The following is a 25,232-nucleotide window of genomic DNA, read 5'->3' on the forward strand; positions in this document are numbered from 1 at the left end:
ATAACATCAAAGCAAACCGAAGTAAATAAAACAAAAACAGTTTCATCTCGAAGGTATTATATTTAATAGCTAAACATACAATACATCGATCAGCCATCACTTTGTTCTCTGAGCCCAATAATCGTTTATTGATCTCTTCCGCCTTCTTTCACTTTTTATACTTCTGTTACATTGTATCAGTGGAGGGATCGGGGAGGGGAGGTGCAGGATCCGCTTCTACCAGCAGGGGGAGTGGCGGAGCTCTGGTGACTCGGGCTGGGCGTGGTGGTGGCGCCCCGGCTCGGTGAGTTGGGGGAGTGCCGGGCCGGGACTAGGAAGTCGGATCGTCAGCATGCAGAGCGGAGCGTACGGGGCGAGCAATGCCGGGGGGAGCTTCAACCCGGGGGAATTCCTGCGGAGACCGGAGACCATCCTGAGGATCCTCAGCGCTGTGAGTACCGGGGGACTGACAGGGACATCTGGTGACACCCCCATAAATGCTCCCCGCCTTCCTCTACAGTACAGGTGCCCCCCCCCTCCCATAAATGCCCCCCACCTTCCTCTACAGGTGCCCCCTCCCCTATAGATGCCACCTGTCCCCTATAAGTGTCCTCCTCTCCCCTGTGCCACCCTTCCTCCTGTCCCATATAAGTGCCACCTGACCCCTATAAGTGTCCCTCCTCTCCCTATAAGTTTCTCCCTCTCCCCTGTGCCACCCTACCCCCTAATAAATGGCATCTGACCCCTATAAGCCCCCCCCCCCCCCCGAATAAGTGCCCTTCTCCTGCTGTGCCATCTGACCCCTATAAGTTTCACCCTCTCCCCTGTGCCACCCTACCCTCTAATGGGTGCCCTTTGACCCCTATAAGTGTCGTCCTCCCACCTATAAGTGCCTCCTCTCCCCTGTGTCATCTGATCCCTAAAAGTGTCCCTCCCCCTATGAGTGCCCCCCCCCCCCCCCCTTCCCCTAATAAGTGCCATCGGACCCTAATAAGTGCCCCCTCTCTCCTGTGCCATCTGACACCTATAAGTACCTTTCTCCCCCCTGTGCCACCCCCCCCCATAAGTGCACCCTCTCCCCTGTGCCCTCTGACCCCTATAAGTGTCCCCCCCCCCCATAAGTTCCCTTCTCCCTCTGTGCCAGCGTTCCCCCTAATAAGTGCCATTTGACCCCTATAAGTTTTCCCCTCTCCCCTGTGCCATCAGACCCTTATAAGTGTGCCTCCCTCCTCCCCCTTATAAGTTTCCCCCTCCTCCTATAAGTGCTCCCTTCTCCCCACTCTCACCTATAATTGCCCCCCTGCTCCCTTTAAGTGTCCCCCTTACCCCTATAAGTGCACCCTCTCCCCTGTGCCACCCTACACCCTAATAAGTGCCATATGACCCCTATAAGTGTGCCCCCCTTAAATTCCCCCCTCCCCTATAAGTGTTCCCTTCTCCCCACTCTCGCCAATAATTGACCCCCCTGCTCTCTTTAAGTGTCCCCCTTACCCCTATAAGTGCACCTCTCCCCTGTGCCACCCTACACCCTAATAAGTGCCATCTGACACCTTTTAAGTGTTCCCCCCCCCCTCTTATAAGTTTCCCCCTCCCCTATAAGTGTTCCCTTCTCACCTATAATTGCCCCCCTGCTCCCTGTAAGTGTCCGCCTCATCCCCCTATAAGTGCCCCCATGTCCCCCCCCCACCCAACACCCCCTTGTCCCCTATGTGTGCCCCTTTCCTTGCCCCTTATAAGTACTCTCTCATCTTACCCTCCTGTCTGCATGCACATCTGGGCATTTCAAATTTATATTTGCTGTGATTCTGCCCGCGATTTCACAACGCCCACGTGTGCATGACAAATCTCACAACGCACATTTCATTTCAGATGCCATTCATTTAAATGACACCTAAAACCGCAGTGCAGTTCTGCCACGATTGTCCCGCGATAAACCGCCCTGCGATCGCGGCAAACCGCATTGTGTGAAGCATGTCGGCCAAAAGAAGCTCCTGAACTTTTTTTTGGAAGACAAGCTTTTATGCGCTGTGGTTTGCTGCGATTGCAGGGCGATCTTTCCCTGGACAATCGTGGCAGAACCTCGCCAATCTGACCTGGCCAATGTTCGGGTAATGCGATTTATTAGATCGATGCGTCCGTCCTATCATTGACTGTTTCCGCATATACTGCGCCTCATACACACACAGAGAGCTCCAATAGCACGCCGCTCGCAGACCGCGCCACTTTCTATTGTGTTGGGATTCACAAACCGCAGCCACCGTCTCCCACCAGCCAATCGCAGACTCCGATGTCTCAAGCTGGGTAAACACTAGTGAAATATAAGAACGATCGTTCGTTCTTCTAATCATTATTGGTGTCAAATCGACGTTCATTTTCAGGAAGATTCGAAGGAGCGGGATGGAAAATGTTTCTCAATTGTACGAATTGTTAACATTGTGGTTTTCGTTCGATAAAGTCCATTCGTTCCAACATCGAATGTTAAAAGCAAACTAAAACTTGAACTACTTTTCAACGACAATTGAATGTTCTCTAAAAAAAATTCTAACAAATGTTCATGTGAATTTCTATTGGTATTTACAAAGCTTCAGCCTCCAGCACTCTCTGAAAGCCAGTAGTGATCATCCCATACACAGACCCCTCCTCCCAACATGTTTCGTCACGAGTTTCCTGGAATTTATTTTTATTTGATTATAATTTATTTTATTTTTAGATCTGATCTGTAGACATTTTGATAGCGAGTGATTTACCCAATCATAAATCAGCAGTGGTATAAAGGATACCACTGACTTTTTTTACATGGTGCCACTGTGAGTGGCGTCCTTCTACCTGCGTCACCCAATCAGAGAACGCTGGGTGGGGCTTATATCAGGTTTGCACCTTTCCACGGTCATTTTAAAGAGTCAGTAACCCTGAATCTGGGACCAACTGATATCAAACCGCGCCTGAATTAGTTCATTGTCAGCGAGTTTCTTCACACTTTCCATTAGGTCTGCTTTTAGTTTTGGGCAGATTAGGAAGGGGTTAAACACCCTCAGTTTATTTCTACTGTCTGTGTTCCTTTTAGGAAGAATTTTCTTCACTTCCTGCTCTGGCGACACAATAGGAAGTGAGAGGATATCTCTCCCAAAGGGAAACGCTTTTAGTTGTTACTGGAGCATGTGTCCCCATTGGAAGATTCGCCCTCGCTTCCTGTTCTGGTGACACAATAGGACGTGGGAGGCTATCTCTCCCAAAGTGATAACCTCTAAGCTATTACTAGAGCAGGTGTCCCCGTTGAAAGATTTCCCTTCATTCCCTGTTCTGGTGACACAATAGGAAGTGGGAGGCTATCTCTCCCAAAGTGATATCCTCTAAGCTATTACCAGAGCAAGTGTCCCCGTTGGAAGATTTCCCCTCGCTTCCTGTGGCTGCGGGACCAGGGGGGGTCTTGCAGCCGCACAGAGAGGCGATGGATCTGTAACAGGAGTTCTGTCCTCCTCCCTGATGCTGAGACAAGGTGGGTGGAAAGACAAGAGGTACCCTCTTAGTTGTCACCAGAGCAAGTGTCCCCATTGGAAACTTTTTATTTCTTGTTCTGGTGACTACTATAACATTTTTTGGGATGTCACTTCCTGTCTTGGTGACACCAGGACACAGAGGTGGAATCCCCCCCCCCCCCCCAGTGGGGATACAAAGCACCCCCTGTCTTTTATACACATGAGTTGCAGTTGTATCTCTGTGTGTGAATGATCTCATTGTAACCTTTATTGTTAATAAGTAACAAAAGTAACAAACTATTTCCTCCATTGTGCTGAGTTAACCCCACATGTGCTGGTCATGGGGCGCCCCCCCACCCCCCCACCGGGTCATATGCTTATGGATTACATGGGAGTCACATGCCGAGACACGTCATGTGATCACGGGGCACGTGGGGTCTGTTTACAAGGGATCGGATTAGGCCGAGAGGGAGGGGTTAACTCCTTCCTGTCTGGGACGCGGCGAGGCAGCTGCAGATCCGGTTGCACAGCCTTGTCCAGGGAGGCTGACGTGTTCCTACAGACTGTTTTCTTCACCAGAGCTATTCCAGGAGTTAGTAGAGCTTCCCGGCTCCCACCGCCGAGAAAACTACGCGATTAGCCAGGAAAACGACGCAAACACAGGCGTCCTGGCTCCCACCGCCGGGAAAATGACTCGATTAGCTGGGAAAACGACGCAAATACAGGCGTCCTGGCTCCCACCGCCGGGAAAACAACGCGATTGGCCGGGAAAACGACGCGAATACAGGCGTCCTAGCTCCCACCAATTGTGAAGTGGAGGGAAAATGATAAATGGTTTTCAACATTTTTTTTACAAATAAATATGTGAAAAGTGTGTGTGTGTGTGTGTGTGGGGGGGAGTACATTTGTATTCAGCCCTCTTTACTCTGATACCCCTAACTAAAATCTAGTGGAACCAATTGCCTTTCAGAAGTCACCTAATTGGTACATAGAGTCCACCTGTGTGTAATTTAATCTCAGTATAAATATAGCTGTTCTGTGAAGCCCTCAGAGGTTTGTTACAGAACCTTAGTGAACAAACAGCATCATGAAGGCCAAGGAACACACCAGACAGGTCAGGGATAAAGTTGTGGAGAAGTATAAAGCAGGGTTAGGTTATAAAAAAATCTCCCCAAGCTTTGAACATCTCACGGAGCTCTGTTCAATCCATCATCGGAAAATGGAAAGAGTATGGCACAACAGCTTCTGCTCCTGAATGTACAGGCTGTCAATTTTTTCTACTGCCCCTAAAGACATGGCCGTCCACCTAAACTGACCGGCTGGACAAGGAGAACATTCATCAGGGAAGCAGCCAAGAGGTCCATGGTAACTCTGGAGGAGCTGCAGAGATCCACAGCTCAGGTGGGAGAATCTGTCCACAGGACAACTATTAGTCGTGTTCTCCACAAATCTGCCCTTTATGGAAGAGTGACAAGAAGAAAGACATTGGTGAAAGAAAGTCATAAGAAGTCCTGTTTGTAGTTTGTGAGAAGCCATGTGGAGGACACAGCAAACATGTGGAAGAAGGTGCTCTGGTCAGGTGAGACCAAATATGAACTTTTTGGCCTAAAAGCGAAACGCTATGTGTGACGGAAAACGAACACTGCACATCACCCTGAACACACCATCCCCACCGTGAAACATGGTGGTGGCAGCATCATGTGGTGGGGATGCTTTTCTTCAGCAGGGACAGGGAAGCCGATCAGAGTTGATGGGAAGATGGATGGAGACAAATACAGGACAATCTTAGAAGAAAACCTGTTAGAGTCTACAAAAGACTTGAGACTGGGGCGGAGGTTCACCTTCCAGCAGGACAACGACCCTAAACATACAGCCAGAGCTACAATGGAATGGTTTAGATCAAAGCATATTCATGTGTTAGAATGGCCCAGTCACAGTCCAGACCTAAATCCCATTGAGAATCTGTGGCAAGGCTTGAAAATTTGCTGTTCACAGACGCTCTCCATCCAATCTGACAGAGCTTGAGATATTTTACAAAGAAGAAGAATGGGCAGAAATGTCCCTCTCTAGATGTGCAAAGCTGGTAGAGACATCCCCAAAAAGACTTGCAGCTGTAATTGCAGAGAAAGGAGGTTCTACAAAGTATTGACTCCGGGGGGCGCCATACAAATGTACCCCCCACACTTTTCACATATTTATTTGTAAAACATTTTGAAAACCATTTATCATTTTCCTTCCACTTCACAATTATGTGCCACTTTGTGTTGGTTTATCACATAAAATCCCAATAAAGTACATTTACGTTTTTGGTTGTAACATGACAAAATTTGGAAAATTTCAAGGGGTAAAAATACTTTTTCAAGGCACTGTACATTACCAAAAGTATTGGGACGCCTGCCTTTACACGCAACGTGAACTTTAATGGCATCCCAGTCTTAGTCCATAGGGTTCAATATTGAGGCACTGTATTTGTGCGATCCATGTAATCAACCAATACAATGTTAAAGTGAATGAGCGGACAGTGATTCCCCTCACTTCCTGTCCAGGTTGTCACAGGGACAGGTAAAGTGACAAGAAAACCCCTTATAAATGGGGGGGGGGTTGTTTTTCATGGTTTTTTTTTTTTTTTTTCTTTTTTTTTTGTGTCTTCAGGTGACGCTCGTTACCTCTTTTCCTGTCCCGGTGTCACCAAAGAAAGCTTTTAGGGAAAATCTGCACCGCAGTCCAAAAATCGGACAGGTGTTCCAAATGTTCTTTACTCTATTGGAAACCCACAGCCGGAGTTCCACTTTAATACCGGGTTGTAGATACAATGATGGCACTGATTGCATCCAAAACTAATATCTTAGAATTGGATGATGGTGCCTTAAATTCCCCTCCCCCACCCTGTGCGTTCTCAGATTCACATTACATGGCCTGTGTCTGGCCATTTAGATAAAATCCAAACATACCATGGTGGAGTACAAATTCTCCATAGGAATGAATGGGAGTGCGCGGTTCAGATCTGGACAGTCAGCTGTTGGGCACCCACCTTACTTCGGGGTTTTGTTTCTCGCATCTCTGGACCAGGAACTGGAGCCAACGTCTCCTCCCCTCTCTCCCGGTACAACCGCCGCATAGCAGATATTCAGTCCAACATACATTATCCTTCACATAAAGCCCTGATGAAGGGCAGTTCCTTGACGCCCATTGCGCCCAACCATATTGACTCAGTAAAAGGGCATTCTCTGACCCCCAAAACATGTTGGCAACGTAAAGGGGCATTCCCTGACCCCTGAAATGCGTTCGCTCTGTGAAGGTGTTTTTTCTGATCCCTGAAAGACATTGGTTGTATGGAGGAGCATTCTTTGACCACCTAAATATGTTGGCTGTGTAAAGGGGTGTTCTATGACACCCAAAATGTGTTGACTGTGCGATGTGGTGATTTCTCGGTGGGTTGGGTTGTATTTTGTGCAAACTCTCCCCAGTTACCCTTAGTTCCTCCCAGACACTTTTTGTTGGCTTGATATATTAGGCTTTTTTCGTGTGGGCTTCTCCCAAGCTCTCGGGTTCCCCAACTCCCTCCAGGCTCTCTCTGTTGACTCAGTACTTTGGGTTGTATGGTTTGGGCTACCCCCAGGTTCTCTCTGTTGGCTCGATACATTGGATTGTATGGTGCAGGGTGGGGCCCCTAGACTCTGTTAGCTCGATACGTTGGGTTGTATGGTGTGTGCTTCCCCCAGACTCTCTCTGTTCGCTCAATACATTGGGTTGTGTAGTGCGGGCTCCCCCAGGCACTCTCTGTTGACTTGATACATTAGGTCGTATAGACTGGACCCCTCCCAAGACTCTCTTGGCTTGATACATTGGGTTGTATGGTGCAGGGGCCCCCCTAGACTCTGTTAGCTGGATACATTGCTTTCTATGGTGCGGGCCCCCCTAGGCGGCTCACTCTCTTTTGCCCTGGTTTTTTGGATTGTATATTGCAGGCTCCCCCAGGCTCTTTCTGATGGCTTGGTACGTTGAGATGTATAGTGCGGGCTCCCCCCAGGCTCTCTGCTGGCTTGATATGTTAAGTTGTATGGTGCGGGCTTCCAGGCTCCCCACCCCCCCATAGGCTCTCTTTGTTGGCTCAGTACAGTACTTTGGGTTCTATGGTGTGGGATACCCCTAGACTCTCAGGTTCCCCTGCTCCCCCCCAGCTCTCTGTTGTCTCTATACATTGGGTTGTATGGTGCAGGCTCCCCCTAGGCTCTCTCTATTGGATCTATACGTTGGGTTGTATGGTGCAGGCTCCCCCTAGGCTCTCTCTGTTGGATCTATACGTTGGGTTGTATGGTGCAGGCTCGCCCTCCAGGCTCTCTCTGTTGGCCTGGTACTTTGGGTTGTGTGGTGTGGGCTCCCCCTAGAGCCTAGACTCTCAGGCTTCCCCAGGTTATGTTGGGTTATATGGTGTGGACTTCCACCAGGTTCTTTCTGTTGGCCTGGTACTTTGGGTTGTATGGGGTGGGCTCCCTCTAGACTCTCAGGCTCCCCCAGGTTCTCTCTGCTGGCTCGATATGTTGGGTTATATGATGTGGGAATCCTCCAGGTCCTCTCTGTTGGCCTGGTGCTTCGTGTTACATGTTGTGGGTTCTAGGCTCTTGTGTTCTCCTGCCCCCCCCCCCCCCCCCCACACACACCCCCCGGCTCTCTCTGTTGGCGCAGTGGATGGTCTCAGTGACATCTATTAGGTAAAAGTGGATGTCACAACTGTTGTCACATGGCAGGAAGTCTCTGTTCTTCTAGGTGATATATTTATGAAGTCTCTCTGGCTCTCTCAGCTTATTTCCTGGTTTGGTTTCCGTTCTGCTTTCAGTGCAGTAATAAACTTTTTGCACAAAACCCTTTACAAGTGTGTCTGCTCACAGATATCTTATTGTATCCTTAAGGGGCCATTTGGATAACAGTGTGGCCTTCTGATTGCCCCGGAGGATGACCCCTCCCCCCATGCGCTTCTTTCAGCATATCTGTCATGCAGCGTCAACATTTTAATTATATATATATATATATATATATATATATATATATATATATATATATATATATATATATATATATATATATATATATATATATATATATATATATATATATATATATATATTATTATAAAATTTATTTATTTTGTTCAGATTTCATTTAATGAAATTTTGAAAAATACAAGCGGAGCATACAAAACATATCGCACAAGACATCACAAATACAACAGCTAACCAACGGAGCGTTAAAAATTTTAGAGGTCTAGACCACCCTGAACATGAGCCCAGATGTGTGTTTTTTCACAAGCAGCAGTATAGAGGCCACTTACCTGCTCCTTCAGCATTACTCCTTCAATGATTGGTGCTGCAGAATTTCACTCACTGCCTCCCCTGACAGCAGGGGCATGCAGTCAGGGGAGGAAGGTGAGGCAGAGCCTCACCTGCCATAAAAATAAAAGAATAAAACGATCGAGCTTCGAGGGTCGTAGCTTTGCGACCTGGGGTCACAGAGACCCCAAATTTGGGGGGTAGGTAGCCGAAGTCCTACCTCACCACCAGTCAAAATTATGGTTATATCTTCTAGTACCTATGGTTCTGGTTCCTGCTCCTTGCGCAGCCTGTCAGAAGCTACATACAGAGCGGCCAGTTTAAGTACAAGCTGGCTCACTCTGTTTGCAACAGACTGAGAGGATGAGCTCACAGGGCCTCTCACTTTTTGTCAGAAGCACTGAGCTCAATGGACAGCTTGGAGCCTTGGACCAATGGTAAAGCACCATTGGTGCAAGCTGTCCAATAAAAATGCTGCAGTGGAGGCACGCCTCTCACTGCAGTGTAATAGAAGGGGGCGTGTGTCTCAAAGACAAATGCTTCCTTCCAGCCCAGCCCTCCTAACTACAGAGAAAAAACATTGTATAAGATTCACCCACAATCCCATGTTTTTCTCACACAGTTAAGAGGGAGAATGAGAATCTGCTGCTGAAAAGGTACTTTTTTTTTTTTGTAAATCAAGCTAATACATATAATGCTATATGTTATAACATAGTAATTTATTTTCTATTTACTTGAAATTACTGGTTGGAAGTTATAACTTCAGAGTTTAGTAATTTGTCCGCTAAGCCACCTGCTTGAGTACAGTTTTTGAAAATATAGTAAATTACCTTAAAAACAATATATAATAATTATTTGTAACTTACTTATGGTAATCAACCCCTTGCCACCCAGGCCAATTCTGACCCTTCTCTCCTACATGTAAATATTTTCTGCTAGAAAATTACTCAGAGCCCCCAAACATTATATATATTTTTTTTAGCAGACACCCTAGGGAATAAAATGGGGGTCGTTGCAACTTTTTATGTCACACGGTATTGGTGCAGCAATTTTTCAAACGTGTGTGTGTGTGTGTGTGTGTGGGGTTTTTGTTTTTTGGGTTTTTGTTTTTGTTTTTTTAGAAATAAACTGTTTCATGAATAAAAAAAACAAAAAAACACTGAAGTTAGCCCAGTTTTATTGTATAACGTGAAAGATGATGTTACGCCAAGTAAATAGATACCTAACATGTCACGCTTTAAAATTGCGCACGCTCATGGAATGGCACCAAACTCCAGTACTTAAAAATCTCCATAGGCGACACTTTACATTTTTTTACAGGTTACCTGTTTAGAGTTACAAAGGAGGTCTAGTGCTAGAATGGTTGCTGTCGCTCTGACGTACGCGGTGGTACCTCACATGTGCGGTTTGAACGGTATTTACATTTTGCTAAAACAAGTCCTTAAGTTGGAAAAATTAGTAAACTAGAAGAACTAATGAAGGTGCCATATATAATCTATATAATCAGAGAATCGCTCAGGTTCTATTCTTTTATTATATAGATTATATATGGCACTTTCATTAGTTCTCCTAGTTTACTAATTTAACCAACATAAGGACTTGTTTAAATAAAATCAGGACTGTTGCTAGCTATATTCTGGCTCTGATACGTGCCAGTGCCTCACCAGCCGCACGTCCCCGGGGAGCAGCAATGAGGTGACGGTGACAGCACGCTGGTGTGGTTTATCATGGTGGGTGGAAATGTCACACCTGAGTGCAATGTGTGAGAGAGATGCAGATTCCAGAAATGACATGAGCTCTGTATATATCCCAACTGGGGGGAGCAATGACCCCCCAAAAATTATAAATCAGGGATGCTTGAACCTCTACAGTCTCAGCCGGGCTAAAAAAAAAAAAAATATATATATATATATATATATATATATATATACATACATACATACATACATACATACATACATACATACATACAGTGGGGACGGAAAGTATTCAGACCCCCTTAAACTTTTCACTCTTTGTTATATTGCAGCCATTTGCTAAAATCATTTGAGTTCATTTTTTTCCTCATTAATGTACACACAGCACCCCATATTGTACACACAGCCCCCCGTATTGTACACACAGCCCCCCGTATTGTACACACAGCACCCCATATTGTACACACAGCACCCCATATTGTACACACAGCACCCCATATTGTACACACAGCACCCCATATTGTACACACAGCACTCCATATTGACAGAAAAACACAGAATTGTTGACATTTTTGCAGATTTATTAAAAAAGAAAAACTGAAATATCACATGGTCCTAAGTATTCAGACCCTTTGCTCAGTATTTAGTAGAAGCCCCTTTTGATCTAATACAGCCATGAGTCTTTTTGGGAAAGATGCAACAAGTTTTTCACACCTGGATTTGGGGATCCTCTGCCATTCCTCCTTGCAGATCCTCTCCAGTTCTGTCAGGGGGGATGGTAAACGTTGGTGGACGGCCATTTTTAGGTCTCTCCAGAGATGCTCAATTGGGTTTAAGTCAGGGCTCTGGCTGGGCCATTCAAGAACAGTCACGGAGTTGTTGTGAAGCCACTCCTTCGTTATTTTAGCTGTGTGCTTAGGGTCATTGTCTTGTTGGAAGGTAAACCTTTGGCCCAGTCTGATGTCCTGAGCACTCTGGAGAAGGTTTTCGTCCAGGATATCCCTGTACTTGGCCGCATTCATCTTTCCCTCGATTGCAACCAGTCGTCCTGTCCCTGCAGCTGAAAAACACCCCCACAGCATGATGCTGTCACCACCATGCTTCACTGTTGGGACTGTATTGGACAGGTGATGAGCAGTAGAATAGAAATAGAATTGACTCCGCGCTTAGGATAGAAAAGGTATGCGGCCTCCCCTAATAACACCCCCCAAAAAAGGGGTGTCTATAAATGAACAAGTGAAGGTGTGGGGTGAGTGGCGCTCCCTGTACTGATGGGAATAGGATCCCTATATAGACACAAAGATGTGAGCTGCATCTAAGTGTATATGTGCTATCAACCACCTAAAATAAAAATGTAAATTTTATATTGGACCTAAAACTCTATGTGGTAAGACAGTGACCGTGGATCAATAAAATATAATATATATATATATATATATATAGTATAATATAATGTGTGTGTGTGTGTGTGTGTGTATAACTGCAAAACATCAACTAATAATGCATAGTGAACAGAAACATCAAATAATGGTGCAAAGTGAACAAAAACACTAACAGCAGAAAGCGGGGACACCACCCACAGAGATTCCCCGCTGTCCATATGAAATGACATCCAAAATAAATACCAGGTGAAAAATGTCCAAATCAACCATGTGGAAAAACAGGATTGTATAAAAAAATATGTATGTGATGGAAAAAAGTAAAAAAAAGGCAAAAAAAAGAAAGAAGTGAAGCTCCAAAATGGCAAAATGTTCATATAATAAGTGTTCATACAACAAAAAAAATGCATATGCGACTCTTGTGCTTCATCAGAATCCAGGGACTTCTGTGATCCCCCTTAAGGGCCCCCCCCCCCCCTAGCCTGGCTAGGCAACCCAAAGAGGAAGCTGCCTCTGACCTCACCTGCTCAATCCCGAGCTTCCTGAAAGGAGTACACGTGGAGGAGGTGAACTACAAGACCCAGCGAGCCAAACCACTGCCTGAACACACAAAAAACATGGAAGGAGAGAGTGCCAGCACCCGCCTAATGAAGAGGATGTGACCATAAGAAAACCGGTGAACCATTTCCTGGATACGGTGCTGAGCACAGGATCTGTGGGGACGTCCTACCCCGGGATAGGAGACCGTCCACCTCTAAGGATACACGCCTATTACCCCTGTAGGGGTGCCAGGAGTTGGTGAGTGGGGGCCCTTAAGGGGGATCACAGAAGTCGCTGGATTCTGATGAAGCACAAGAGTCACATGTACATTTTTTTTTTTTTTTTGTATGAACATTTTGGAGCTTCACTTCTATATATTATTTTTTTTTTTTTTTTTTTTGCCTTTTTTTTACTTTTTGCCATCACATACATATTTTTTTATACAATCCTGTTTTTCCACATGGTTGATTTGGACATTTTTCACCCGGTATTTATTTTGGATGTCATTTCATATTGACAGCGGGGAATCTCTGTGGGTGGTGTCCCTGCTTTCTGCTGTTAGCATTTTTTGCTCACTTTGCACCATTATTTGATGTTTCTGTTCACTTTGCATTATTAGTTGATGTTTTGCAGTTATACATAGATATATATATATTTTGGATATTGATACACGGTCACTGTCTTACCACATAGTTTTAGGTCCAATATAAAATTTACATTTTTATTTTAGGTGGTTGATAGCACATATACACTTAGGTGCAGCACACATCTTTGTGTCTATATAGGGATCCCATCAGTACAGGGAGCGCCACTCACCCCACACCTTCACTTGTTCAAGTGATGAGCAGTTCCTGGTTTTCTCCACACATACCGCTTAGAATTAATGCCAAAAAGTTCTATCTTGGTCTCATCAGACCAGAGAATCTTATTTCCCACCATCTTGGAGTCCTTCAGGTGTTTTTTTAGTAAACTCCATGCGGGCTTTCATGTGTCTCGGCACTGAGGAGAGGATTCCGTCGGGCCACTCTGCCATAAAGCCCTGACTGGTGGACGGCTGCAGTGATGGTTGACTTTCTACAACTTTCTCCCATCTTCCGACTGCATCTCTGGAGCTCAGCCACAGTGATCTTTGGGGTCTTCTTTACCTCTCTCACCAAGGCTCTTCTCCCCCGATAGCTCAGTTTGGCCGGACGGCCAGCTCTAGGAAGGGTTCTGGTCGTCCCAAACGTCTTCCATTAAAGGATTATGGAGGCCACTGTGCTCTTAGGAACCTTAAGTGCAGCAGAAATTTTTTTTGGAACCTTGGCCAGATCTGTGCCTTGCCACAATTCTGTCTCTGAGCTCTTCAGGCAGTTCCTTTTGACCTCATGATTCTCATTTGCTCTGACATGCACTGTGAGCTGTAAGGTCTTATATAGACAGGTGTGTGGCTTTCCTAATCAAGTCCAATCAGTATAATCAAACACAGCTGTAACCCAGATAGATAGATAGATAGATAGATATATCTATATAATATATAGATAGATAGTGGTTTACCGGGGTTACAACTAAGGTGCACTTAATGGAAATTTTGATACTGAAACAAAATTATTTTTATTTATTTTTAAAATATATTTTTATACATGTGTATTATATTTGACTTTTTAATTAATATCATGAATTTAAATAAATATGAATTTATTACAACTAGAGGTGCACCTAATGGAAATTTTGGTACCGAAAATTCAGGATGCACTTGGCCGAAAACCAAAAATGACCAGTGTGTGTTTCTTTTTCTTTCTGTTTTTATATAATAAAAAAAAAAAAATATATATATATATATATATATATATATATATATATATATATATATATATATATATATATATATATATATATATATATATATATATATATACACAGTATCTCACAAACGTGAGTACACCCCTCACATTTGTGTAAATCTTTTCTTCTATCTTTTCATGTGACAACACTGAAGAAATGACACTTTGCTACAATGTAAAGTAGTGAGTGTACAGCTTGTATAACAGTGTAAATTTGCTGTCCCCTCAAAATAACTCAACACACAGCCATTAATGTCTAAACCGCTGGCAACAAAAGTGATTTGCCATTTTCCCTCCCCGGTGTCATGTGACTCGTTAGTGTTACAAGGTCTCAGGTGTGAATGGGGAGCAGGTGTGTTAAATTTGGTGTTATCGCTCTCACTCTCTCATACTGGTCACTGGAAGTTCAACATGGCACCTCATGGCAAAGAACTCTCTGAGGATCTGAAAAAAAAAAGAATTGTTGCTCTACATAAAGTTAGCCCAGGCTATAAGAAGATTGCCAAGACCCTGAAACTGAGCTGCAGCATGGTGGCCAAGACCATACAGCGGTATAACAGGACAGGTTCCACTCAGAACAGGCCTCGCCATGGTCCACCAATGAAGTTGAGGTCACGTGCTCAGCGTCATATCCAGAGGTTGTCTTTGGGAAATAGACGTATGAGTGCTGCCAGCATTGCTGCAGAGGTTGAAGGGGTGGGGGGGGTCAGCCTGTCAGTGCTCAGACCATACGCCGCACACTGCATCAAATTGGTCTGCATGGCTGTCATCCCAGAAGGAAGCCTCTTCTAAAGATGATGCACAAGAAAGTCCGCAAACAGTTTGCTGAAGACAAGCAGACTAAGGACATGGATTACTGGAACCATGTCCTGAGGTCTGATGAGACCAAGATAAACTTATTTGGTTCAGATGGTGACAAGCGTGTGTGGGGGCAACCAGGTGAGGAGTACAAAGACAAGTGTGTCTTGTCTACAGTCAAGCATGGTGGTGGGAGTGTCATGGTCTGGGGCTGCATGAGTGTTGCCGGTGTCTTGCCGAAAAAGTTCCCCCGGCGGATAAGGACCCCCCTGTACTGCGCTTGCGCAGTACGAACGACTACTGAGCTGCTGAAAATTGCTGAAGAAGAACATCTGATCATCAGCTCTATACAGCGCCTGCGCATTACATTCTAACCTAAGTCCACGTTAAAGCCCCACCATATAAGTGGACATAGAGTTAGAATATTAAAATGCCGAGCGCAGTGAGGCCGTGCCCGAAGCGTGGCGAGCCTGCGAGGGGCCTGTTACAAAGTGTTTTTTTTTTTTTACTATAGTCATGGCACGCAGGCGCCGTGTACAGCTGACTCAGGTGTTCAGCTTCGGCTCTTTTCGGTGGCTCCCTTGTTGTTCCTACTGCGCAAGCAAGCGCTGCGCCTGCGCACTACAGGGGGATCATTATCCGCCGAGTGGAACTTTCTCGGCAGAACACCAGTACTGGAGAGCTACAGATCATTGAGGGAACCATGAATGCCAACATGTACTGTGACATACTGAAGCAGAGCATGATCCTCTCCCTTCAGAGACTGGGCTGCAGGGCAGTATTCCAACAAGATAACGACCTCAAATACACCTCCAAGATGACCACTGCCTTGCTAAAGAAGATGAGGGTAAAGGTGATGGACTGGCCAAGCATGTCTCCAGACCTAAACCCTATTGATCATCTGTGGGGCATCCTCAAACGGAAGGTGGAGGAGCACAAGATCTCTGACAACCACCAGCTCCGTGATGTCATCATGGAGGAGGGGAAGAGGACTCCAGTGACAACCTGTGAAGCTCTGGTGACCTCCATGCCCAAGAGGGTTAAGGCAGTGCTGGAAAATAATGGCGGCCACACAAAATATTGACACTTTGGGCCCAATTTGGACATTTTCACTTAGGGGTGTACTCACTTTTGTTGCCAGCGGTTTAGACATTAATGGCTGTGTGTTGAGTTATTTTGAGGGGACAGCAAATTTACACTGTTATACAAGCTGTACACTCACTACTTTACATTGTAGACAAAGTGTCATTTCTTCAGTGTTGTCACATGAAAAGATAGAAGAAAAGATTTACACAAATGTGAGGGGTGTACTAACTTTTGTGAGATACTGTGTGTGTGTGTGTATATAAATGTGTGCATTATATTTGACTTTTTAATTTAATATCATGAATTTAAATAAATATGAATTTATTGTCAGCCATTATCGGTGGCTTTAGTGCAAGAAAAATGTCATGTGTGCCGTGATTGGACGGTTTTCTGCAGGTTAAACGTTTTTTTTTTTTTTTTGTTTTCTCCTTTGCAGTTCTTCGCGCTGATCGTCTTCAGCTGTATCCTGACGGACGGATATGTCAATTCCGTCGGATCTACGGAACTCTACTGTATCTTCAATCACAACAATGACGCCTGTCACTACGGAATCGGGATCGGGGTGATCGCCTTTTTCGGGGCGGTGACCTTCCTGGGATTGGACGCTTACTTCCCGACACTCAGCAACATCCAGACCCGGAAATACATTGTGCTGTCTGACTTGGGCTTTTCAAGTAAGTTACAGGAAATGTCTCCTTATTGATTATCATAGATGTCTGTGAATGTGCCGATCTCCCAGCCGACTTCTGCTGTAGATTGTATGGTGTGTGGACCTGTCTGCTCTGCTAGATCTGACACTCTCACTCATCATTCATGCTGAATAGAATGGCCGGTGGTGCACACTATGCCTAGCCCGGGTGACACCGGCTTTCTTTGTCATCTGTCTGCTCATTGGACAGTAATTGCATCCTACACATTGTGCTACAGTTTTTATCCTCCACACTGCAATATACACTGTGCTGGACCTTGTATTCTCCACACCGCTCCACTATATACACTGTGCTGGACCTTGTATTCTCCACACTGCTCCACTATATACACTGTGCTGGACCTTGTATTCTCCACACCGCTCCACTATATATACACTGTGCTGGATCTTGTATTCTCCACACCGCTCCACTATATACACTGTGCTGGACCTTGTATTCTCCACACCGCTCCACTATATATACACTGTGCTGGACCTTGTATTCTCCACACCGCTCCACTATATACACTGTGCTGGACCTTGTATTCTCCACACCGCTCCACTATATACACTGTGCTGGACCTTGTATTCTCCACACGGCTCCACTATATACACTGTGCTGGACCTTGTATTCTCCACACCGCTCCACTATATATACACTGTGCTGGATCTTGTATTCTCCACACCGCTCCACTATATACACTGTGCTGGACCTTGTATTCTCCACACCGCTCCACTATATACACTGTGCTGGACCTTGTATTCTCCACACTGCTCCACTATATATAAACTGTGCTGGACCTTATATTCTCCACACTGCTCCACTATATACACTGTGCTGGACCTTATATTCTCCACACCGCTCCACTATATATAAACTGTGCTGGACCTTATATTCTCCACACTGCTCCACTATATACACTGTGCTGGACGTTGTATTCTCCACACCGCTCCACTATATACACTGTGCTGGACCTTATATTCTCCACACCGCTCCACTATATACACTGTGCTGGACCTTGTATTCTCCACACCGCTCCACTATATACACTGTGCTGGACCTTGTATTCTCCACACCGCTCCACTATATACACTGTGCTGGACCTTGTATTCTCCACACCGCTCCACTATATATACACTGTGCTGGACCTTGTATTCTCCACACCGCTCCACTATATACACTGTGCTGGACCTTGTATTCTCCACACCGCTCCACTATATACACTGTGCTGGACCTTATATTCTCCACACCGCTCCACTATATACACTGTGCTGGACCTTATATTCTCCACACCGCTCCACTATATACACTGTGCTGGACCTTGTATTCTCCACACCGCTCCACTATATACACTGTGCTGGACCTTATATTCTCCACACTGCTCCACTATATACACTGTGCTGGACCTTATATTCTCCACACCGCTCCACTATATATAAACTGTGCTGGACCTTATATTCTCCACACTGCTCTACTATATACACTGTGCTGGACCTTATATTCTCCACACTGCTCCACTATATACACTGTGCTGGACCTTATATTCTCCACACTGCTCCACTATATACACTGTGCTGGACCTTATATTCTCCACACCGCTCCACTATATACACTGTGCTGGACCTTGTATTCTCCATACCGCTCCACTATATACACTGTGCTGGACCTTGTATTCTCCATACCGCTCCACTATATACACTGTGCTGGACCTTGTATTCTCCATACCGCTCCACTATATACACTACACTGTGCTGGACCTTGTATTCTCCACACCGCTCCACTATATATACTGTGCTGGACTTTATATTCTCCACACCGCTCCACTATATACACTGTGCTGGACCTTATATTATCCACACCGCTCCACTATATACACTGTGCTGGACCTTATATTCTCCACATCGCTCCACTATATATAAACTGTGCTGGACCTTATATTCTCCACATCGCTCCAATATGTACTGAAGCTTACAGTAAAATCTTGGTTTGAGAGAGTTTTCCAAGATGAGCAAAATTTTTAAATACATTTTGACTTGATATACAAGTAGCGTCACAACTGGGTATAAAAGAGAAGATCACATCGCTATAATCTTTTTATATGGACTATAAAGTGAAGGATTTATTAATAAATATGAAAAGAGGAGGATTGGAGCTGCTCTGTGCAAAACCATTACACAGAGGAGGCGAGTATAAGATGTTTGTTAAACCCTCGTGGTTTTTCACCTTTACAAACATTCTATGCATTAAGGTGAAAAACCTTCTGTGCTGCAGCTGCCCCCCCAGAGCCCCCCTTTAACTTACCTGAACCCGATCGTTCCAGCAACGAGGATGAACCCAGCAGCTTCAGCCGCTGTCTCGGGTCCTCATTGGATAGATTGTCAGGCAGCCATTGGCTCCTTTTGCTGTCAATCAAATCCAGTGACACGGTAGGGGCGGGGCTGAGTCCTGCTGTCTGTGTCAATGGACGCATCAGCTGGACTCAGGAGCGCGCCCGCACAGGTGCCCCCCATGGAATGCGGCTCTCCATATGGGGGGGGGGGGCACCCAATGAAGAGGAGGAGTCAGGAGCGCCGCTGGGGGACCCCAGAAGAGGAGGATCTGGGCCACTGCACAGAGGAGGTAAGTACGACCTGTTTGTTATTTCAAAAAAAAAAAAAAAATGAACCTTTACAATCACTTTAAATGGAAAAGAAACAATACTTTAGTATCAATTTTAAAAGCAAAAGATACTTTTTTTTTTTTTTTTTTTTTTGCTTTTAAATTGATACTAAAGTATCATTTCTTTTCCATTTAAAGTGATTGGAAAGGTTTGTTTTTTCTTTTTTATCTTCTGCTTTAAAAAAACAAAAACATGTTTGCATGGCCCAAAAACCGCAAGTGACTTCATGACGTCGCTCCGGTCCTCCAAGGGCATAGAGATGAGCGGTGGCCATCTTGCCATCTCGCCTGTCTCTATGCCGGCGCCGGATGGTTCCCAGGATCAGCGCTCGGTAACGTATTGGGGGGGGCACCTCTCTCGCCGCTTCTGAAAGTGATCCCGCGGCGGACTACTTTTATCTGAAAGACCGCCGCCTAAGAGAAGAGAAAATACCGAGGTTGTGGCATCTAGCTGCAGCTATTACCCCGGTATTTACCGTCAAAGTCAATGACGCATTCTCCCACTAGGCGGTCGGCAATTAATTAAAGGTGAACATTTAAAAAGATTGAAAATGACTTTTGGAAGTAAAAGTTAGCGTTTTAGTGATGGGGTCACATCTTCTTTGCGATCGGCGAGCCGGAGAATCAATCAGCCGGCGGCGGCCGTTTACCATAGAGCTGACCAAGGACCAGGTGGTCTCCGGTCATCTCTATGACCTTTTAGAGGCCGGGCGCGACGTTATGACGTCACGTCCGGCCTCGGAATTTGTATACACCGCCGTTGTTTCAGGTGGGAAGCCGAGACGGTTTTTGGATTTCCAGCCTAGAGGAGAGATGTGGGGTCTTATAGAACCCCCACATGTCTCTGTAAAGAGGACCTGTCATGCCCTATTCCGAGGATGTTTACATTCCTTCTAATAGAAATAAAAGTGATCAAAAAAAAAAATGTAACTGTCAAAATCTAAAAATTTTAAAGTAAAAAGAAAAACAAAAAAAAATTTTTTTATTTTTTTTTAAAGCGCCCCATCCCCGCGTTCTCGCTTACAGAAGCGAACGCATACGTACATCGCGGCCGCATATGTAAACCACGTTAAAAGCACACATGTGAGGTATCACCGCGATCTTTAGAGCGAAATCGATAAATCTAGCACTAGACCTCCTCTTGAACTCTAAATGGGCGTCGCCTATGGAGATTTTTAGGTACCGAAGTTTGGCGCCATTCCACAAACGTGCGCAATTTTTTAAGCATGACATGTTGGGTGTCTATTTGCTCTGCATAGCATCGTCTTTCACATTATGCAAAAAAATACAATCCGGCTAACTTTACGGTTTTGTTGTTTTTTTTTTTTTTTTTTAATTGTATTTTTTCCCAAAAAATTGCATTTGTAAGACCGCTGCGCAAATACAGTGTGACATAAAGTATTGCAATGAGTGCCATTTTATTCTCTATGGTCTCTGTTAAAAAAAATCTTTTTTTTTTTTTTTTTTTTTTTTAATTCATGAAATGTTTTTCTTACATTTTTTTTAGGAAAAAAAAAAAAAAAAAGATTTGAAAAATTGCTCCGCAAATACTGTTCAACATAAAAAGTTGCAACGACCACCATTTTATTCCTTAGGGGTCTCTGATAGATATAGATATATATATATATATATATCTATTACATGTAAAAATCATAATTTTTCTGCTAAAAAATTACTCAGAACATAATAATAAAAAATGTAAAAAAAAAAAATATATATATATATATATATATATATATATATATATATATATATATATATATATATATATATATATATATATATATATATATATTTTTTTTTTTTTTTTAAATATATATTTTTTTTTTTTTATTATGTTCTGAGTAATTTTTTAGCAGAAAAATTATGATTTTTACATGTAAGAGAGAAATATCAGAATTGGCCTGGGTGTCAAGTGGTTTTAAAATGCTGATTGACTGGCTGTCTTTGGCTTTAATATGTTCAGATCTGACCAGAGTCCTCTCCTTTTTGTCCCATGACTAGGCCTGTGGAGCTTCCTGTGGTTTGTGGGCTTCTGCTTCCTGGCCAATCAGTGGTCTTTGACGGATACATCAAAGATTGTAACTGGCCAAGACAACGCTCGAGCGACCATTGCCTTCAACTTCTTCTCCATCCTGTCCTGGGTAAGTTGAACACCAAATCCAAACGTTGGGTGAGATGTAGCCAGACCAACAGTGACCTACTCCGATAAATATATAGATAATAATATTATTATTATTATTATTATTATTATTGTATAAAAATACTAATATATCTAATAATAATATTTATATATTTATATCAAAATAATAATAAAATAATATCTATATAACATTAGTATTATTATTATTATTATTATTATTATTATGTAAATATATAGACATTAGCATTAGTATTATTATTATGTAAATATATAGACATTATTATTATTATTATTATTATTATTATTATTATTATTATTATTATTTTTAGTATTATTATTATGTAAATATATAGACATTATTATTATTTAATTATATAGACATTAGTATTATTATTATTATTATTATGAAAATATATAGACATTATTATTATTATTATTTAAATATATTATTATTATTCTGTAAATATATAGATATTATTATTTGTATTATTATTATTATTATTATTATTATTATTATTATGTAAATATAGACAAAGACATGCTAGCAGGTTATCTAGTATGTGTCTGTATGAATGTGAGTTAGAGATCTTGGATTGTAAGCTCCTCGAGGGCAGGGACTGATGTGAATGTATAAAACAAACACTATATTACCAAAAGTATTGGGACGCCTGCCTTTATGTCTCCTCCTTATTTATACCTCCATCTTCCTTCAACTGAATCTAGAGCAGGGGGACTCAAAACTGGCGGCCCTCCAGCTGTTGTAAAACTACAAGTCCCATGAGGCATTGCAAGGCTGATAGTTACAAGCATGACTCCCTCAGGCAGAGGCATGATGGGACTTTTGGGTAGTTTTCGCAACAGCTGGGGGGCCGCCAGTTTGAGACCCCCTGATAGATCAATGTTTCTCAACTCCAGTCCTCAAGGTGCCCCAACAGGTCATGTTTTCAGGATTTCCCTCAGATGAAACGGCTGTGGTAATTGCCAAGGCTGTGAAACTGATCAAATCACCTGTGCAAAATAATGGGGAGCCTGAAAACATGACCTGTTGGGGCGCCTTGAGGACTGGAGTTGAGAAACACTGATCTAGATGACCATAAAGACCTTCCTACACCCGGCCTGATATCTCTTCTTTAAACCTCTCTCCAAAGATACTCCCTAAAACTAAATATACACAATATTGTCAAAACGTATTGGGTCCACAAGGTTTAGGAGTGTGTCTATGGGGATGTTTGACCATTCTTCCAGAAGCACATTTGTGAGGTCAGGCACTGATGTTGGATGAGAAGGCCTGGCTCGCAGTCTTCGCTCTAATTCATCCCAAAGGTGTTCGTATCGGGTTGAGGTCAGGACTCTGTGCAGGCCAGTCAAGTTCCTCCACCCCAAACTCGCTCATCCATGTCCTGATGGACCTTGCTTTGTGCACCGGTCAAAATCATTTGGTGGGGAGGGGGGGATTATGGTGTGGGGTTGTTTTTCAGGGGTTGGGCTTGGCCCCTTAGTTCCAGTGAAGGGAACTCTTAAGGCGTCAGCATACCAAGACATTTTGGACGATTTCATGCTCCCAACTTTGTGGGAACAGTTTGGAAATGGTCCCTTCCTGTTCCAACATGACTGCCCACCAGTGCACAAAGCAAGGTCCATAAAGATGAGGACGAGTGAGTTTGGGGTGGAGGAACTTGACTGGCCTGCACAGAGTCCTGACCTCAGCCCGATAGAACACCTTTGGGATGAATTAGAGTGGAGACTACGAGCCAGGCCTTCTCGTCCAACATCAGTGCCTGACCTCACAAATGCTCTTCTGGAAGAACGGTCAAACATTCCCATAGACCAAGGGTCTTAAACTGGCGGCCCTCCAGCTGTTGCGAAACTACAAGTCCCATCATGCCTCTGCCTTTGGGAGTCAGGCTTGTAATGCCTCATGGGACTTGTAGTTTCACAACAGCTGGAGGGCTGCCAGTTGAGACCCCTGTCATAGACACACTCCTAAACCTTGTGGACGGACTTCCCAGAAGAGTTGAAGCTGTTATAGCTGCAAAGGGCGGGGCCAACTCAATATTGAACCCTACGGACTAAGGCCCCTTTCACACTTGTACGACCTGAAAGTCGCGTGACTTTGACATGACTTTGCCAGGGACTTGAATCAATGCCTGTGTAATCCTGAGGTCTATGGACCTCAAGTTGCATCAAAGTCAGACCAAAGTAGTGCAGGAACTACTTTTTGAAGTTGCTACGACTTGAAGTCGCACAGATATAAACTGTACTCATTGGAAATCATGGAGTACGACTTGTCATGCGACTTTGCGGTCCCAAGTCACACAAGTATGAAAGGGGCTCTTAGACTGGGAGGCCATTAAAGTTCATGTGGGTGCAAAGGCAGGCGTCCCAATACTTTTGCATAAATTGACAGCGCTATATTAGTAACTGGAATAATATACATATATAGACATAATATCGATATTGTTATATAAAAACAATGATGATTATACTAATGTCTATATATGTATATAATAATAATAATAATAATAATAATAATACTAAAGCCTATATATTTGAAATGCATATGGGATTTAGAAGGCAAGGCACTGAGTGTGTGTTTTTGTTTTGGCGTTTTAGTAAATTTTAACTTGGGCTTTCTTTTTGGTTACGTACAGGTGATACACGAAAAATTAGAATATTGTGCAAAAGTTAATTTATTTCACGAATGCAACTTAAAGTGGAGGGCCACCCTGAAAAAAAAAAAAAAATCACCAAAAATCCTAAAAAAAACTAAAAAAAAAAACATTTGAAAAATAAAAAATGTTTAAACTTGCCTAAACCCTTGTTGCTAGGCAGTCTTCCTAATCTGCCTCTTCCTCTTCCGCGGCGTGTTCTTCTCCTCGGCCCCGTTGTCTTCTGGGAACTGTGTGTGTTCCCAGAACACCACGGGGGCCGTTCACAGAGCGCTGCGCCGCAGGAAACTGGCAGTGAAGCCGCAAGGCTTTCCCTTACTTAGGATGGCGGTGCCGGGACCCGAGAGCCAAGGGACGGGTCGGCCTCGGGCGGCCGACATCGCGGGCACCCAGGACAGGTAAGTACTTATTTAAAGTCAGCAGCTACAGTGTTAGTAGCTGCTGACTTTAAAATTTGTTTTTTATTTTGGACGGAATCCCGCTTTAAAAGGTGAAACTAATATATGAGATGGACTCATTACATGCAAAGCAAGATAGTTCAAGCTGTGATTTGTCATAATTTCGATGATTATGGCTCACAGCTCATGAAAACCCCAAATCCACAATCTCCGAAAATTAGAATATTGTGAAAAAGGTGGAATATTCTAGGCCAGTGATGGTGAACCTTGGCACCCCAGATGTTTTGGAACTACATTTCCCATGATGCTCACCTACACTGCAGAGTGCATGAGCATCATGGGAAATGTAGTTCAAAAACATCTGGGGTGCCAAGGTTCACCATCACTGTTCTAGGCTCAAAGTGCCCCACTCTAATCAGATAATTAAGCCATAACACCTGCAAAGGGTTCCTGAGCCTTTAAATGGTCTCTCAGTCGGGTTCAGTAGGAATCACAATCACGGGAAAGACCTGCTGACCTGATAGTTGTGCAGAAAACCATCATTGACGCCCTCCTTAAGGAGGGAAAGCC

General features: G+C 43.9%; 1 protein-coding gene across 3 annotated transcripts in view; it reads left to right on the forward strand.

The window, feature by feature from the left end:
- The first annotated feature begins 244 nt into the window (after window positions 1-244).
- The window catches only part of SYNGR2 (synaptogyrin 2), a 30,097-nt gene continuing 5,109 nt past the window's right edge, over window positions 245-25,232 (forward strand). For all 3 annotated transcript variants that reach the window (XR_012236797.1, XR_012236798.1, XM_073606923.1), the window contains exons 1-3: window positions 245-430; window positions 16,542-16,779; window positions 21,457-21,596. Coding sequence is in view for 1 of the 3 variants with exons in the window: in XM_073606923.1 (XP_073463024.1) it covers window positions 332-430; window positions 16,542-16,779; window positions 21,457-21,596 (477 nt within the window). In the remaining 2 variants the exon portion in view is untranslated. The remainder of the gene's footprint in view (window positions 431-16,541; window positions 16,780-21,456; window positions 21,597-25,232) is intronic.

The sequence above is a fragment of the Aquarana catesbeiana genome, linkage group LG12 (genome assembly GCF_042186555.1).
Source record: "Aquarana catesbeiana isolate 2022-GZ linkage group LG12, ASM4218655v1, whole genome shotgun sequence".
NCBI lineage: Eukaryota > Metazoa > Chordata > Amphibia > Anura > Ranidae > Aquarana > Aquarana catesbeiana.